At 36.2% G+C, this 19,660-nt stretch overlaps 1 protein-coding gene across 7 annotated transcripts in view; it reads left to right on the top strand.

Annotated features, from left to right (window-relative positions):
- LOC131074470 (disease resistance protein RPV1) overlaps positions 1 to 19,290 on the top strand; it is a 73,040-nt gene extending 53,750 nt beyond the window's left edge. For 3 of the 7 annotated variants that reach the window (XM_059221746.1, XM_059221749.1, XM_059221747.1), the window contains one exon: positions 17,183 to 19,290. In XM_059221746.1, coding sequence (XP_059077729.1) covers positions 17,351 to 18,691 — 1,341 coding nt within the window. In that variant the 5' untranslated portion in view covers positions 17,183 to 17,350 and the 3' untranslated portion in view covers positions 18,692 to 19,290. Of the gene's footprint in view, positions 1 to 16,143; positions 16,814 to 17,098; positions 17,156 to 17,182 lie in introns of those variants that run through there. The other 4 variants (XR_009372730.1, XM_059221751.1, XM_059221748.1 and 1 more) reach the window with 4 other exon arrangements.
- The last annotated feature ends 370 nt before the right edge of the window (positions 19,291 to 19,660 follow it).

Raw genomic sequence — 19,660 nt, 5'->3', positions numbered from 1 at the left:
CAAACTGAAAAGAAATGTTTTTGGTTGATGCAAGAATGCCAAGAACCGGGGATGCTCCTGGATTAGACATTCAGGGTTTTTGAAAAAGTGAGTCCCTCACTTTTTTGGGGTCAGAGGAAAACGAAGGAGGTCCACCTTTGCCTGAGAAATCCAAGATTAATCTTCAATTGGTCTATCCTTCCATTTCACAAGATACTCCTTATACTGACTGCTCCAGGTACTACGCCCAATTTCCTACTATCCAAAATGTCTTCAGTCTAACTGGGTTCCTTTCTGGGCAACTGCCTCTCCATGTCTGCAATATTGTCTTCATTAAATTTTTATCCATGATACTAATGTAGATCTGCAATTTTGAATATAGGTGATATAATGAAACTATTCGGTAGCTCCATTTCATATGTATTTCTGAAACTGAATTTTCTCGAGATCTTGCAAGGTCCAAACTTTCTCATCTGCAAATTGTTATAGCTTCCAACCGGAAATCTTTCGTTTTCAGGTACACCATCACTTCATCGCCAACTTCAAATTCCTTATGTCTTCTCTTCTCATCTACCTTCTCCTTATACTTGTTGTCCATATTCTCCAATTGTTGTTTAACCTAAACATGTAAGGCCTTCATGTGATCTACAAATTCTTTTTCTTTTGCACTCCGCTTGTCCTCATTAGCGATATCCCTCAATTCTAATATACCTCTAGGGTGTTCTTTGGTAACAATCTCAAAAGGCGTTCTTCCGGTACTCCTATTCACTAAATTGTTGTAGGCAAACTCAACTTGTGCAAGAATCAAATCCCAACTCTCGGTCTTCTCCCAATTAAGCATCTCAACAAATTTCCCAACTCCTATTTACTACCTTTGTCTGTCCATCAGTCTGTGGGTGAAAAGTAGAATTGAATTTTAAATCTGTCTTCATCTTCGTCCAAAGTTTCCTTAAAAAATAACCAACAAACTTATTGTCTCTGTTTGAAACTATGCTCTTAAGAAATCCATGTAATCTCACCAATTCCTTGAAAAATAAGTCAGCTATATGCACTGCATCTGATGTATTCTTACAAGTTATGAAATGAGCCATCTTCGAGAATCTATCCACCACCACAAATATAGAATCATTCCCTCTCTGTGTTTTAGGTAATCCAAGTATGAAATCCATGCTTATGTCTTCCCAAGGTCTCTTCGGTATTGTCAAAGGCATATACAATCCCACATTTTGACTACTACCTTTTACAATCTGACAAACTCTACAACTCTGCACAAATTTCCTGACATCCTTATGAATTTGAGGCCAAAAGTAATGTTCACTCACTAATTCTAATGTTTTGTCAATACCAAAGTGTCCAGCTAATCCTCCACCATGCTTCTGTTTTATCATATTCTCCCTCATAGAACTCTTAGGTATACACAACTGAACTCATTTGAATAACATCCCATCTTGAATGAAATAATCCAACCACTTACTTCTATCTACCGTAATCAGTGCCCTATATGCTCTTCAAGGTTCTACAAAATCTGGGTCATTGTCATACAAGGTCTTCAACTCCTCAAATCCTAGCACTGTCAGTCTCATCTATATCAGCAAACTCCTCCTTCTGTTCAAGGGATCATCAACTTTGTTTGACCTTCCACTCCTATGCTTCAACATAAAGGTGTAACTCTCCAAAAACTCTACCCATCTCATATGTCTCTGATTCAACTTACTTTGGCTGTTCAAATACTACAAGTCTTGATGATCGATATATAACACAAACTTCTTAAGAAACATGTAATGTCTCCACTTTTTTAAGGCTTGAACTATGTCATAAAATTTATGATCATACACTAAATACCTCCTTCTTGCATCATTCAACTTCTCACTCGAATAAGCGACCGATCTCCCTTCCTGACTTAACATGACTCCAATTGCATTCCCACTTGCATGACAGTCTACTTAAAATACTTTGTTGAAATCTGGTAAAGCTAACATAGGCTGCTTAGTCACCTTCCGCTTCAACAATGCAAAACTTTTATTTTCTCTGGTTGTCCATTTGAATTCTTTCCTATCTCCTCCCATTGTCTTAGTCATAGGGCTACAAACTAAATTGAAATTATTGATAAAATTCCAGTAGAAACTAGCCAATCTATGAAATGATCTCACCTCTCCAATACTTTTTGGTGTAGGCCATTCAACAATTGCTCTTACCTTCTTAGGGTCCATCTTTAGGGTCCATCTTTAATCCATCCATAGATATCACAAATACCAAATAGACTAACTCTTCCTTCATGAAACTACACTTCTTGAGATTTATCAAAAACTTCTCTTCTCTCAACCTCTACAAAACTTGTCTTAAATGTAACAAATGCTCGTCTTTTGTCTTACTAAAAATCAAAATGTCATCCAAATATACAATAACAAACTTACCCAAGAATTTCTTTTATACCCAATTCATCAATCTCATGAAATTACTTGGTCCATTAGTTAATCCAAAAGGCATCACCAACCATTCATACAATCCTTCATTTGTCTTGAATGTTGTCTTCCACTCTTCTTCTTCTCTTATTCTCATCTGATGATATCCACTCTTCAAGTCTATCTTGGTGTAGTATTTGGCTCCACTTAAGCAATCCATTATGTCATCCATTCTAGGCAAAGGAAACCAGTACTTTACCATGATCTTGTTTATTGGCCTGGAATCGACACACATCCTCCATTCTCCATTCTTCTTAGGTGCTAACATGACTAGCATTGCAAAAGGAATCAAGCTTTCTCTAATCAAACCTTTCTTTAACAATTCCTACACTTGCCTATTCAACTCTTCATTCTCTGTCAGTGTCATTCGGTGTGTAGATTTGTTAGGAAAATAAGCTCTGGAATTAGGTCCATGCAATGATTGATACTCCTTACAGGTAGTAATCGATCAAACACATTATCTGAAATGATGTCTTCATACTTTATCAGTAACTCCTTTATCTCCTCTTGTTCTTCATGCTCTGGGTTCCTAGTCTTCTTAGGAACTAAGGAAAAACACACGTTCTCATGTCTCATTCCACCCTGGATTTTCTTTCCATCCACTAAACAGATTCTCGCATTCGTACAAACTTCACTCTTCAGGGGTTCCTCCAAGGGTAAAAAGGTTTGTTTCATCTCATTTGCTACAATAGCGTACATGTTCTTCCTTCCATCATGTATTGCCTGTCTATCAAACTGCCAAGGTCTACCCAACATAATGTGGCAAATATTCATAATCATAATATCACACAAAACTTCATCATGATAATTTCCAATTTTCAATTTCACCAAACATTTCTCACTCACTAACAACTTATGATCATCCTAAATCCATGCTATTTGGTAAGGCTTAGGATGTTTCAATCTTTTCAACTTTAATTTATTCACCATTTCTTCTGAAACAAGATTATCTAAACTACCACTATCAATAACTACTTTTCAACACTTATTGGATACCTTACATCTGGTCTTGAACAAATTTGTCCCCTGCAAGGGTTCCTCATCCTCTCTGATATGACACAAGGCTCTTCTCATCATCAATAGTTCTCCATCTTCCAGTTTGTTAGCTGATCCGATGAAACTTTCTATTAGGAATCGGGAAGGACAACTGAGAGGGGGGGGGGGGTGAATCAGTTGTCAATAAATTGCAACCCAAAACAAATTATTCCAACTTAAAACTCAGTTGTGGTAAAATAGATTAACAATTATATTAATACTAGTACAACTTAATGCATGAAACAGAAAGAGAAACAACATCCACAACACATGACACAAAGATTTTGATGTGGAAACCTTGTAAGGGGAAAAACCATGGTGAGAAACCTTACCCACAATCAGATGATACTACTGTAGATAGTAAGTGAATACAATAATGTTTGCACATGCAGAAAGGCCAACCGCCTAGAGCTCACTGCTTAATCACAAAATTAGGAGTCACACTGACTACATAGTTGGAAGGTTGAATCCAATAACAATGTACTACTTGAATTTAGCATCTTCAATGCCGGATTCAGTACCGGTTTAAGCTCTGCGCATGAGGACCAAACACCTTCATAACCTTTAACAACTTTCCTTCAGCCTTCAGATGATATCTGCGTGAATCACCAAGGATCTACTTATTTTTTCTCTTCACAATAATCTTCAATATATGCACATACACACACATACACACCTCTTCCAAATAAGATCTTACAATTACTTATACAAAACCTAAGACCTCATCATTATGTCAGCTCCCAAAATATATTATATTTAAATTAATTACAAAATAAGTCTTGGTGCAATACAATATGTCGGCCTCAATACATTTACACATTATCCAATCAATAAATCATTTCCAAATTATGTCGTGCAGATCTGGAACATGATATCATATGTCGGTTAAGGCAAATATGTGAGCCCGATCAGTGCAATATGCAAAACACTGAATGAAAATATCCAATCCATGTCTTTGACATAACTAAATGATCTCCAGATGATAACAAGTCATCATCAACTTCCTGATCTACCGGTGAAACATATATCGGTAACAGTGCATAAACCAATATCCATACTGGGACCAAAATGTGCTGATTCATCAACAATCCAATATAACTAGAGTGCCAAATCAACAATGTAGACCTTCAGAAAGATAAGTGTTGACATCAATGAAAAAACCAATGCAACACATGACGAAGTTATCCATAATACCAACAATCTCCCCCTTTGACATTGATGCCAACACTAAACGGAAAAACATCTAAGTGCCAAAACAGAATGCCAACAATCTCCCTTAAATAGATCAACACAAAGTTCTATACCAAAAACAGAAATAGAATAACCAAAACCAAAATACATCTTCAAAGTACAACGTTTTTCCATAGGCATCTCCCCCCCTTTGATATCAAATGCCAAAGCAGTTTAAAAATCAAAACGTAACATACAACTAACTACTCCCCTTGAGCAGTAGCCCTCTTTTATCAAAACCGGAAGAAAGATTTTTCTGTTAGTCTCTGCTAGTTTGATGCTAATCGACATCATTTAAGTCTCTTCCGATGGGGTGATTACCCCAAGCTTCTCTCTGAGATATTCAAATGTTTCCTTAGGCAAAGACTTTGTAAAAATATCTGCAATTTGCTCTTTAGTGTTCACATAAACCAATCTCAGTTCATTTACTTCAACGTTTTCTTTCAGAAAATTATACTTGATAGAAACATGCTTTGTTTTAGAGTGAAATACCGGATTCTTTGATATATCTAAATTGCTGCTGAGTTATCACAATAAATAATTATCGGTTCTTTGCATTTTACCTTGATATCCTTCAACATTTGCTTGATCCATAATACCTGAGTGCAATTAGTAGATAATGATGTGCAGGTTTGCTTCTTGTTGATCCATGAAATTAATCTTCTGCCAAGAAAGAATGCTCCACCAGTGGTACTCTTTCTGTCATCCACATCTCCTTCCCAATTTGCATTTGTATATGCACATAACTCAAAATTGTCATTCTTAGGATACCATTAACCAAGATTTGTTGTGCCTTGCAGGTATCGGAAAATCTTTTTTATTGCAGTTTCATGATTTTCTTTAGGATTGCTTTGAAATCTTGAAACAATACACATTGCATTCATTATATCAGGTTTGGTTTGTGTCAAATACAATAACCCTCCAATCATAGATTTGTACCTTGTCGGATTTATAGGAGCTGGATCATCCTTTGAAGTCAATTTATCTGTTGTAGTCATAGGAGTGCTTACTGGTTTGGAGTTTTCCATTCCAAATTTCTTCGAAAGTTCCTTCAAGTATTTTTTTTGACAAATGAATATACCTTTATCCGTTTGAGAAATCTGCAAACCTAGAAATTTTTTTATTTCTCCAATCATAGACATTTCAAATTCTTCCTACATCTTATTAGCAATTTTTTTGCATAGCTCTTCTTTTCCTCCAAAAATGATATCATCCACAAATACTTCAATAACCAAAATATCCTCACTTGTAATTTTGTAATACAAATTACTATCAACATTACCTTTTGTGTATCCACTTTTTAGAAGATATTTATCCAGTCTAGCATACCAAGCTCTGGGAGCTTGTTTCAATCCATATAAAACTTTTCTTAATCTGCAAACCATATCCTTATCATTTGTTAATGAAAATCCACTAGGTTGCTCAATGTAAACTTCTTCTTCAAGGTCTCCCTTCAAAAATGCACATTTTACATCCATCTGATAAACCTTATAGTTCTTGTGAGCTGCAAATGCAAGAAACAGTCTTACTACTTCAATTCTGGCTACGGGTGCAAAGGTTTCATTATAATCAATTCCTTCTTTCTGAGAATAACCTTTACAAATCAATCTTGCTTTTTTTCTGATTACTTCACCATCTTTGACATTAAGTTTATTTCTAAATACCCATTTAGTTCCAATTATATTTTTGTCTTTAGGCTGATGAACTAATGTCCAAGTATTATTCTTTTCAATCTGTTCTAATTCTTCTTCCATTGCTTTTATTCAATGTTTATCTTGACATGATTCAACAACTAATGCTGGTTCAACTTGAGAAATTAAACATAACTCTTCATTTGCCAATCTTATTCTTGTCATAACACCTTGATTTTTATTTCCAATTATCTGATTTTTTGAATGATTCAATCTTACATACCTGGGTTTATTCTGATTTCCATTCACAGGCTACTGTTCTTTAGTCACAATTGAGTTTTCTGATGATGCCAGTGTGACTGGTTCTTCATTTTGTTCCGCAGCAATCATTTATAATCATTTCTACTATCGGTTGAGAACCTATAGATCTTGATTCTCCTCTAAAATATTCATCTATCTTCACATTAGTACTTTCAATGATTTTCTGCAATCTTTTATTATAACATCTATATGCCTTGCTTCTAGTTGAATAACCAAGAAATATTCCTTCATCACTTCTAGGATCAAATTTGCCAATAGACTCATCTCTCCTAATATAGCATTTGCTTCCAAATATTCTGAAATATTTAAGAGTAGGAATATGACCAAACCATAGCTCATAAGGGGTCTTACCGGTTTCACTTTTGATGAGAACTCTGTTGAAAGTATAAACCGTTGTATTTATTGCTTCTCTCGAGTACATATAAGATAGATTTACTTCCATCATCATGGTTCTTGCTACATCCAATATAGTTCTGTTCTTCCTTTCCACAACTCCATTCTGTTAGGGTGTCTGGGGTGCTGATAGTTGTCTTTTGATTCCATTCTCTTCACATAATGCATTGAATTCCCTAGATGTGAATTCTCCTCCTTGATCAGATCTCAAACATTTGATTTTCTTGCCGGCTTCATTCTCTACCATTGCCTTATGTGTCTTGAATCTTCGAAAAGCTTTTGATTTCTTTCTGAGAAAAGTAACCCAACACATTCTAGAATAATCATCAATTATTAGCATAAAGTATCTATCACCCTGAGGACTTCTTGTCCTTGCTGGACCACATAAATCAGTATGAATTAAATCAAGAATATTGTTGGATTTCTTAGAAATGCTCTTAAATGTTGTTCTAACTTGCTTTCTCATTTGACATTCCTTACATACCGGATTATGAGGTGTTTCACAATCTTAGGTAAATCCCTTACTACCTTGGTTGAACTGATCTTTACAATGTAATCAAAATTCACATGACAGAGTCTTTTATTCCATAACCAACTTTCATCAATCTAAGCAATCAAACATGTCTTATTACTGGTATTCAAGTGAAAGATATTACATTTAGTCTGATTACCGGTTGCAATCTCCAATCCAGTTCAGTTTATGATTTTGCATTTTCCATTCTTGAATTGTAATTGAAATCCTTTTTCCACTAACTGACCAACACTCAAAAGATTATGCTTTAAACCTTCAACATAATAAACATTGTCAGTATTGTGCTTACCATCCAAAGATATAGTGCCTCTTCCTTTGATTAAACAAGCTTTGTCATCTCCAAATCTTACTAGACCTCCATGATATTCCCGTAATGATAAGAATTTGCTTTTATCGCCAGTCATACGATGCAAGCATCCACTATTAATGATCCATTCATCATTTTCTTCAATTTTTGCTGTTAATGCCTGCTCTATCGGTTCGACAATAGGTGTCGGTTGATCTTCTTTTATTGCAACAAATGCCCATCCACTATCTATTGCATCTTCATCAGAATCATCTGTAACACCTTCATTTGTATAGTAACATGACTTATCTTTGTTTTTCTTAAATTTGTATCTATGATATTTAGGGTTACACTTATATGTTCTCTTTGCGTCATCTCTTAGTCTTGAATGTCTATTAGGACACCTAGATGCCATATGACCAACTTTATTGTAATTAAAACATTTGAAAGGTGCTTTACCTTCATACTTACTTCCTGCTAGACCTTTAGGCATCTTCCTTGCAAATAGTGCTTCAAGTTCTTCATTTTCTCTTCTGATATCTTCAAGTTGTTTTGCATAAAGTGCTTTCCAATCAGATTTGTCAGATGATGATGCTAATGCTGATGCTTTGAAGGCTATATTAGTCTTGACTGTATCAACAAGACCAAGTTATTCAAGCTCAAATGCTGAAAGTTTTCCAACCAAAGTATCTCTAGATACTGATGTTTTAGGCATTGTTCGCAACTCATTAATAGCTATCACTTTCATTTTGTAAGCCGGTGGCAAAGCACTTAAAACTTTGGAAATAATTTCATCAACTCTTTCCATAAATGCAGAAATTTTTTCATCCTCTTCCATTTTTAAATTTTCATACCTGACCCGGTAACATTCCAGTTTTGCAATTTTGACAGTGGAATCTCCTTCATTCAATGTTTCCAGTTTATCCGAAATAGCTTTTGCAGTAGATCTGTCTGATTGTTGGTATTTGGCATTATAACAGACAAGGAGAGATTGTTGGCATTTCAATAAGAATATTGAGAAGGTTGTTGATGATTATGGATATAACTGATTAAGGATGTTTATTGTCTTAATATTATTATTTTGTCATTGATGTCAAGAAATTGATTTTCTAATTCAGTATGATGTTGCCATATCTTGAGAAGTATGATTTGATGAGTATAAAGATGTCGGTAAAAGACACAGAAAGAATATGATGAATAAGGGGAGGAATAAGTTATTCAATGGGCAACTATTACCGAGTTAGACAATGATGAGATCATGATGTTTAGATTGTTTTGATATCATACATATGTTATTGATTGTAAGGTTAATATTATACTATGTTACCAAGCAAAGAACCTAGTCGGTAAACCCTAAGGTTATCGCTATCGGTTAATGAAGGTAGAATGTCTACCGAGTAAAGTTTAGTATTTACCGAGTTGCAACCGAGTAATAACATAATGCATTGAATGAATAGAAGCATTATTTAATGAAGGAAGCTAATGAGCTGGCTATGATTAAATGATTGGTATGTCGTGAATGAAGTTTGTTAAAGAATCTATGGCAAAAGAAAATCGACAGGAAGATCTACAGCTCAGATTGAACCGCAATACCCTAGCACAAGTTCCAAGAAATGTATGCAAGTTCGAAGGTGGGGTAAAACATTTTCAGATCGAAGGATACATTGAACTTGGTCAAAGTTTGAAGATCTGATGGCTATGATTGATCATGGGCAATGTGATCAAGGAGATTAAGCGGTTGGCGAATTGTTTATAAATAAGGAATTGTTGATAAACAATGCATGTGGGCAAGTGTATGCACAGGGATGCTACATAGTGATTACCGAGCACAGAAGCTTGAAGACCTGTTTGAATAACAGAGTATAGATCCCAGCAGATGGACAAGATTAGTCCTATTGTATTGAGCAAATAAGAATCTGCTTTAGCATTCTATATGTGAAGTTGCAGATAGATTTTTATTACTGTTATTTTGTGAAGTGATAGAAAATCTCTTAACTGAGTGGACTTAACAGTCTTATTTGTAAAACCCTCTAGCAAGGTGACATTTTGATTGAGTGTTTGAAATCCTTTAACAAGGTCACTTCTAACAAGGTGAAGATCCTAACAGATCTGAGGGAAATCTCTTAACCGGGTCACATCTAGCAATGTGTTTGTAATCTTTAACGGGATTTGCTTTTAACCGAGCATACTCTAGAAGAGTATATTTCTTAGTGGGTCCGAAATCCCACAGTGGTTTTTCCCTATTTGGGTTTCCACGTTAAATCTGGTGTTATGAGTGTTATGATGTTTATATGCTTTTGAGTTTGCATGTTTAGCAGTTTTGGTTATATTACTAAAGTATATGTTACCGAGGTTGAATCTGTTGTTTTTATGGAAGATTAAGTTTGTATGATTCACCCCCCCCTCTCATTTTATTAGCGTGACATTTGTACTTAACATTAAGTATTAGAACTATCAATAATCCCATGATATGTTGGTCTGATAATGCACTTAGAAGTGCTTCTCTTGCTTTGCAATCATTCTCCAAGTCTGTAGCCAAGGTTGGTGGATTAGGGTTATTTTGATTAGGAGCAACATAGCCATTCTTTGTAACATCACATATATTTCTTCCAATGCAATTAAGATGTGTCTCAATTCTGATCTTCCATATACCATAGTTAGTTCCATCAAGTTTGGGACTATCCTTCCTTAAGATATTTGCTGCCATAAGATCTCCTCAAGCTGTTAGGATTCTACAAAAAGAGGATTAAGCTCTGATAATAATCGTTAGGAACTGGGAAGGACAACTGAGAGGGGGGGCTGAATCAGTTGTCAATAAATTGCAACCCAAAATAAATTATTCCAACTTAAAACTCAGTGTCGGTAAAATAGATTAACAGTTATATTAATACTGGTACAACTTAATGCATGAAACAAAAAGAGAAACAACATCCACAACACATGATACAAAGATTTTGACGTAGAAACCCTATAAGGGGAAAAACCACAGTGGGAAACCTTACCCACAATCAGATGATACTATTGCAGATAGTAAGTGAATACAATAATGGAGTCTGCACATGCAGAAAGGCCAACCGCCTAAAGCTCACTGCTCAATCACAAAATTAGGAGTCACACTGGCTACACAGTTGGATGGTTGAATCCAATAACAATGTACTGCTTCAATTTCACATCTTCAATGCCGGACTTAGTACCGGTTTAAGCTCTGTGCATGAGGACCAAACACCTTCATAACCTTTAACAACCTTCCTTGAACATTTAGATGATATCTGTGTGATTCACACAAGGATCTGCTTATTTTCACTCTTCACAATAATCTTCAATATACGCACATACACACACACACCTCTTCCAACTAAGATCTTACAATTATTTATATAAAACCTAAGACCTCATCATTAGGTCGGCTCCCGAAAGATATTACATTTAAATAAATTACAAAATAAGTCTTGGTGCAATACAATATGTCGGCTTCAATGCATTTACACATTATCCAATCAATAAATCATTTCCAAATCGTGTCGTGCAGATCTGGAATATGATATCATATGTCGATTCATAACCTAGACCTATCTGCCAGTTAAGGCAAATATGTGAACCTGATCAATCCAATATGCAAAATGCCAAATGCCAACATCCAATCTATGTCTTTGACATATCCAAATGATCTCCAGATGATAACAAGTCATCATCAACTTCCTGAGTTGCCGATGAAACATATACCGGTAACAATGCATAAGCCAATATCCATACCGGGACCACAATGTGTTGGTTCATCAACAAACTGATATAACCAGAGTGCCAAATCAACAATGTAGACCTCCAGAAAGATAAGTGTTGACATCAATGACAAAACCAATGCAACGCATGATGAAGTCATCCGTAATACTAACACTTCTTCTACCAATGTTGTTCTCCTAGTGTTCTCTATCTTCCTACATTCGAAAGCATGATTTCCTTCTCCTCCACACTTAAAGCAAGTTCCTCTAAACATTCTTTTATCTTGTCTTCTGTCATCTTTTCCATAACCCTCATTCTGGTAACTATCATATTCTCTTCTCCGGCTGAAATTTTTGTCATCCTTCTGGTATAAACTACCATTTTTGCTTACTTCCTTGTCCTTGTTTTGCTCTGTACATGTTCCTCTTCCTCCAAAATATCCTCTTCCTCCTTGAATTCTTCCTCTGGAAAAGATTCCACCTCTACCTCTCCATCTCTGCTCATGTCTTTTGTTCACCTTCTCTTCTACTTTCAAGGCATATTGGTAAGCTTCTTCAACACTCTGTAACTTGATCAAACCGAGTTCATCCTGTATAGACATCCGCAATCCATTCAAATATCTCACAACTTGTTAAATCTCATCATCGACATGTTCGGATTTGGTATTCAACTTGTAGAATACTTCAGTATACTCCTTCACACTTGATTCTTTCTGTTTCAAATTCTATAACTTTCATAACAGATTTACTTGATAATTAGCTCGCACAAACTTTGATTTCATCTCAGCAACCATCCACTCCCATGATTTGATCTTCTCTTTGCCTCTTCTCTGAATATCAACCTGCAAATACTCCCACCAAAGAGATGCATGACCTGTCAACCTAGTGTATAGGCATATTTGACCTTTCTTTCTTTCGCAGTGTTCTTAAAATCAAAATACTTCTTCATCTTCGAGATCCAATCCATCAATTCATCCAAATCCAACTTACCATCATACTCTGGTAGGATAAAATATGGTTTGGTGTTCACCCTACTCAAAACCCTCAAGAACCTTTCTTCATCCGGATCGATCGTTGGTGGGTTTGCTACTTGTTATGTCAGTGCTTCTTCTTTATCTTCACTCATATCTTCAATATGTCGACCTCTTCCTTGGGCCGTTTCAACAGCTTCCAATCGGGCTGTAATTCCTCTCAACATTTCCATCATAACAGGGTCTGCATTCCTACACGCTCGACCATTCCTACTTCCTCTTCATGCCATCTTCACACTAGTCCTCTACAACTGCAGATTAGATCCACAACCTGCTACCCCACAACAAAATCTTTAGCACAACGCAATCGGTAGAGTGAAATCTCGCTTTGATACGACTTGGTGTAGCCATGGTCAGGAGGGACCTGAATGGGATCTATCTAGACCATGCAACAATAGTAAACACAACAAAAGTAAGACAAGATGATGGAGGCAATGGAAAACCAATTTATTATATCATGAAAAACATTTACAATCTGTTGACAACATGTGGGCTACAAGATTCGGCTCAGTGGCCTGATACAACATGCTCAATTACAGTCTCAGTCAATACCCGACCTCTTAACCTCATCTTTTCGGTCCTCACAACTTACTACTATAGGATAGATTACATTGCTTTATATGGTCTAGAGGGATTTGTTCGGCCCAAGAAGAATCAAACAACGATGAACATGATAAAACGTGTAAAACCACTAGGTCAACCTCTGCCAATGAAAATCCTTTAGAAAATAAAAAGGAAGAAGTGTGGATTAGAGGGAATATCGGCCACATGTGGAGGAATGCTGGAAACAATAAACTGGAGCTCTGCAGGCTATAGAAAGGATCCATGAGATTCGCCAATAGAAAATATGTCCAAGCGGTTTTGGTGTTTTAAGTCCGAAAACTGTCTCAGAATCTAGAAGCGATAACTTGCCAGAAAAAGATCCAAACGTTTTGCGGTTCAGGAATAAGAAAGATAATCATGTTTATAAGCAAAATCGAACTCTGCAAGATCCGGTGAGCAAATGCAAGAAAATGCAAAAAGAAATGCTAAAACTGCAAAACAGAAAACAAACTAAAAATAAATGCTTTTGGTTGGTGCAAGATTGCCAAGAACAGGTGATGCTCCCGCATCAGGTGTGTTTATGTTCCCTTTGGATCACTATGTTGTTTGCATCTTTGGTTTCTTCCTATTATTCCTTGTGCACATGGTGCACCACATGATGATCTATGATAATGTTCCCTTTGGATCACCATGTTATAGACAACTTTGGTATCTCCCTTTTGTGTAGTTTCCTCAAGAGAACCTATATTATGCATGACATAGATATTTTTGAGCATTTTCTCTGATCACTAGATCACATCCCAAGTTCTAACTTTGTTGGAGGGATCTTCTTGTCCAACATAATCAATCCCGCGAATAGGTAGGTTGAACACCTTATATTTGTTGTATGATGGATCCATGATCTTCCCATTTTCCTTGAGGCTGTTGGGGATTTTGTTGATTTTGATGTTTATGTTCTAAGGGCAAGTCATATAGAAATACTTGATCCTTACCTCATGTCCATCTAAACAATCTACCTAATATTTCTCAAGTTCTTTTTCATATTTATGAAATTCTCCAATAATAGACCCTTTATTTTTAACTTATTTATATCCATTTCTAATGCCATGGAGGTCCACCAAATAAATGACCAACTCAATCAATAAAAATAGATCCTTAATTTCCTTCGTGAAAACACTTTCTATATTCTTTCATTTTCAACTTATTTATTTTTAATTTCCTTTTGTGTAAACACTTTCTATATTCTTTCGTTATGGAGAATGCACCTTACGCAAATAGCGGCCACTCATTCTACCTTTGCACCACCTCACATTTTCCGCCTTTCTTCTGCAAATCACTGTTCGCTTTTTCTTGTTTTTTAATCTTCATCAGCGACGCCCTCTTCTCTTACCAAGACAAAGCCTTTCTTCACTTCGTCCCGCTTTTTCACATTTTCTTAGCCTGCTTCCATTGCTTTCCTTTCTTTCTGTTATCGCCTTTCACTGCGACCCAATTCCATGGCGTCTACATCTTCTGCCGGGAGTAAAATTAAAATTGAGGTCATGGGCGCTTTTGATGGAATCGTACCAGCTGCATCGACTTCTCCCTCAAAACGCACCCAGAAACCGTGCTACGATGTATTCATCAATCATCGTGGACCAGACGTCAAATACACCCTCGCTAGTGTTCTCTACGGTATCCTTGCTGGTACGTCACTCTCTGTTTTTCCCGATTCACAAGAATTGGAATACGGTGATTTCTTGCCCGGAACTATAAAAGCAGCAATGGCCAGAGCTTTGCTTCATATTGCTATGCAGATTCCATGGCGTCTACATCTTCCGCCGGGAGTAAAAGAAAGGTTGAGGTCATGGGCGCTTTTGATGAAATCGGCGCACCATCCGCATCGACTTCTGCCTCAAAACGCACCCAGAAACCGTGCTACGATGTATTCATCAATCATCGTCGACCAGACGTCAAATACACCCTCGCTAGTGTTCTCTACGGTATCCTTGCTGGTATGTCACTCTCTGTTTTTCTCGATTCACAAGAATTGGAATACGGTGATTTCTTGCCCGGAACTATAAAAGCAGCAATGGCCAGCGCTTTGCTTCAATTTGCTATTTTTTCCAAGAGCTATGCAGATTCACCCTGGTGTTTGGCAGAGCTCTCATTCATGCTTAAATCTGGTGCTAAAATTATTCCTATTTTCTACCATGTAGATCCTAGTGATCTCAGATGGGTAGATCAAGGGAAAGGAATGTATGTTGAGGCCTTTAGAGGGAAAGGAATGCATGTTGTCGAAGAAAGATAGTCTTGAAAGAGGTAGTCTCATAATTGTTACCACACGGGCATATGATGTCCTTAGATCGTGGGGGATCTCTTTCATATATAAAATGAAACTGCTAGATCCAGCAACTTTTTTGTTGGCATGTTTTCTTAAAACCTTTTTCGTCTGATGGATTCGAGAAACTTGTTGAATAGTTCTTAGAGGTATGGAATGGATTGCCTTTGTCTCTTCAGATATTTGAAGCACAATTATATGGTGAGTCTCGCATAGAGCTTTGAGAGTTAAAGTTGCATAAGATCATATTACCTGATGATATCATGCAAATACTCAAAATAAGTTATGACAACTTTGATAATAAAGAAAAAGAGATGTTCATTGACAGTGCATGTTTCTTCATTAGGCAAGATAGTAGCTTGACAATTGAAGTATGAAATGGAATGTTCTACGAAGTTGAAAAAATCTCTTGCACAAGTGTTTGGTTGAGCTTGACAATGAAAATTACATAATAATGCATAATCACTTAAGAGATTTGAGAAAAAAATTTGTAATTTTTCACTCACCTTACAGATTTTGGTTTCCTCAACAGAAAGTTCCTGTTCAAAACGAAATTCAGATAAAACTAATGACAATTATATTTTATCAGAATATTTGAATTCATAAAGTTTTATTAATTTACAGTTCAATAGTTGTCTAAGAAACTTATGACTAATCTTATTTTACAATTAAATAGTCAAAAGAACTTAACAATTTACTCTACCTGATTAGCTATGTGCTTGAACAATCAAAATTTATTTTGACGTCACTGCTGGCTGTGTTAACTACTCTTCTATATTGTTGTTTTTAAATTTTGTATTTTTTCCCTCTTCAGGAAATAACCGGCACTCATGGAATAATCGCAACCTCAAATCAAATATAGGGTTTTTGTTATTTTGTGGTTTGTTTGCCTACATCTTTTGTTTCCCTAATTACTTCTAATAATTTTAATTGTTTGAAGAAGTTTATAGCTTTATATTTTATCTTCTGAATATTTCTAAGTTATTTCTATTCAGAGAGGAGAGGAGCCCTTACCAATAATGATCGAAAAAACTGATGAGGTTGATGGGTTTACCGTTTTCTGCTCGCACGGGAAACTCATCGTTTCCATAAATCGAGTACATTGGTCAATCATACCCTCTTTACTTGGACTAAAATATTTAGTGATTAGTGGAGATTTTTTTAATCAATTAATAGAAGATATATCAAGAACGCTGGTCTGGCTTCGCTGGTTCCAAATTGGCCAGCGAAATCTTCCACCAGGGCTTTCGTTGAGAAAATTGAGGGTTTTGGAACTCTGTGAAAGAGGAGAATATCACTTAGAAGAGCTGCTGGGGGAGACTCACGACGAGGTAAGTAGTAGGGGAGAGGGATCAGTAGTTGTAGTTGATTGTGCATATAATATCCAGTATTTCATATTAGTAATTTGTCTTATTACAAATATAAACGGTGAACACAATAAATACTTTGTTTTTCTTCATGAAATGTGAGAGATTGTCTAAAATTTAAGTGTTCAACAATTAGTCCCTTTGTGTTCATATAAATTTTATTTTATATCTTAATATGTTGTTTTACCTATTTTAAATATCAATTTCATTCTTTTTATAATTGTTTCTCTATTCCAAAATGTCTTGCAGGCCCCTGTGCAGTTAAAGGCAGTTGCTTATTTCTGAATGTCACAAATTTTTATAATTGTTTCTCTATTCCAAAATGTCTTGCAGGCCCCTGTGCAGTTAAGGCAGTTGCTTATTTCTGAATGTCACAAATTTCAAGGTTTTCCAAATACAATGGGACATCTCATTCATTTAAAAAAGATAGTCATCATTGGGGGCCACAATGTTAGGAGTCTGCCAGATGAATTTTGCCTTCTCCTATCACTGGAATAGCTGATGTTAGACCAGTGCTGCATATCATCACTACCTAACAATTTTGCGAATTTGAGCAATCTGCGGCATCTAAGTTTGTTGTACTCCCAAAAGTTGAAGAGGTTGCCGGTTTCTTTTAAAAATTTGAAGCTCCTGGAACATCTCAATTTAGGGTGGTGTAGTGAACTCACACTCACGGTAGAAGACTTAAATTTTCTAGAAAACATAACAAGGCTAAACTTTTTGAACCTTTCTGGGTGCAAGCAGTTAGAAGAGTTGCCTCGTCACATCACCCATCAAGCGTCCTTGACAGAGCTCTATTTCAGCGAGACCAGTATAAGGGAGCTACCAGATAACATCGGTCAACTCAGTATGCTGAGAGAGCTCGATTTCAGCGAAACCAGTATAAGGGAGCTACCAGATAGCATTGGTCAACTCAGCAAGCTAAGAGAGCTGAAGATAAATGTGTTATCCTCAAGCCTGCCGACATCTCTTGGAGATTTGTCTTCCTTGATGAATCTTTCAATTCAATCTTGTCCTAAGCTGGAACGTCTACCTGACTCTATTGCAGATTTGTCCTACTTGAGGAATCTTTTAATTGAAGATTGTCCTCAGCTGAAATGTCTACCAGATAGCATTGGTCAACTCAGCAAGCTAACAGAGCTGAAGATAGAAAATTTGTTATTCTCAAGCCTGCCGACATCTCTTGGAGATTTGTCTTCCTTGATGAATCTTTCAATTCAATCTTGTCCTAAGCTGGAACGTCTACCTGACTCTATTGCAGATTTGTCCTACTTGAGGAATCTTTTAATTGAAGATTGTCCTCAGCTGAAATGTCTACCAGATAGCATTGGTCAACTCAGCAAGCTAAGAGAGCTGAAGATAAATGTGTTATCCTCAAGCCTGCCGACATCTCTTGGAGATTTGTCTTCCTTGATGAATCTTTCAATTCAATCTTGTCCTAAGCTGGAACGTCTACCTGACTCTATTGCAGATTTGTCCTACTTGAGGAATCTTTTAATTGAAGATTGTCCTCAGCTGAAATGTCTACCAAAATCAATTATGCAACTGAATAATCTTCAAGAGTTGACTATATCCAATTGTCCAATCGGAGAATTGGATTTTGGGAAGGCATCATTACCTTTTGGATTGAGCAACCTGAGGAAGATATTTTTGCAGGCGACAGAAATGAGCAGAATTTCATTTTCTGAAGACTGTTGTCCTTACTTGGAAAGTCTCGATCTTTTCAACAATCATCAATTAGAGGAGATCGAAGCACTGCCAATAACCCTGAAGTCAATTAATCTGGAAAATTCTGAAATGCTGAAGAAAATTCCGAGTTTTGCAGGATTAACTTCTCAGTAAAAATCGAAGGTTTGGAAAATTGCACAGAATTGCAAGCATTGACTGTTGACACATGCAAAATTTGAAGCAGGTGGAACTCAGAGCAAACAAGGGATCAGTTATTGAACATTGTTTCAAAGGATACAGGTAATAAAAGTTTGTAGGAGTAAAAGTTTCTAGTCACATTCATCTGATTGCGCATTGACTGATTGTTGTGAAAGCAATTGGCAGAAATGACCAGATGAAAGAATAATAATATGTGCACGGACAGTCCCTGATGCGGCTTCAGTCGTACACTCCTTACTCTCTGCGAATCTCATGATCTTTGGCTCATCTCCAAACAGAGTACTATGTCCAAGCCAGAATTGGTGCTGAAGATTATGCTCCGTTGTGTTATAAATTGTGTTTCTTAACAAATGACACATATTGGATGGGGCTATCATTCAGTACATGTTGAAAAGCGTAGATGTTGCATCAAGACAGCAGTGGAGACACTTCGCAGCTAATTGCCACTTATATGCTGATTTGTAATCAGTCACTTGATTTATTTGGGCCACTTTTGTGTTGATTTATAATCATGGTAGTTAAGAAAAGATCCGGGTATACAATTTTTATCGTTACATTTTATCTCATTTTGAACTCCATTAAAATTTAGAATGTTCATATGACATTCTGTAGTGCACATACACTAAAAGTAGTTTCCATACCAAATTAGATTATTAATTTGACAAAATCCTTATTCACCATAACGTCTTTCATAGGAGCAAAATGTAACCCAATCACTCTCATTCAATCTACTTCAACATTTTGTGTTGTTGAAATTACTTGAGATTTAGAGCTTCTAAATTCTCTTAAAGATCCAAAATTCTATGACAATATGACCTTATCCTTACATTTTTTATTTTTATTTTTTTGCTGTGCATGCATTTTGCAAGAGCTCAATTTTATAGTTGCCTTAAAATTTATAAAATCCATCAATGTCCTTGTGTA

Source organism: Cryptomeria japonica, chromosome 5 (genome assembly GCF_030272615.1).
Source record: "Cryptomeria japonica chromosome 5, Sugi_1.0, whole genome shotgun sequence".
NCBI lineage: Eukaryota > Viridiplantae > Streptophyta > Pinopsida > Cupressales > Cupressaceae > Cryptomeria > Cryptomeria japonica.
Note: the sequence above shows the minus strand (reverse complement) of the source record. Positions and strands in the feature narration are given on the sequence as shown.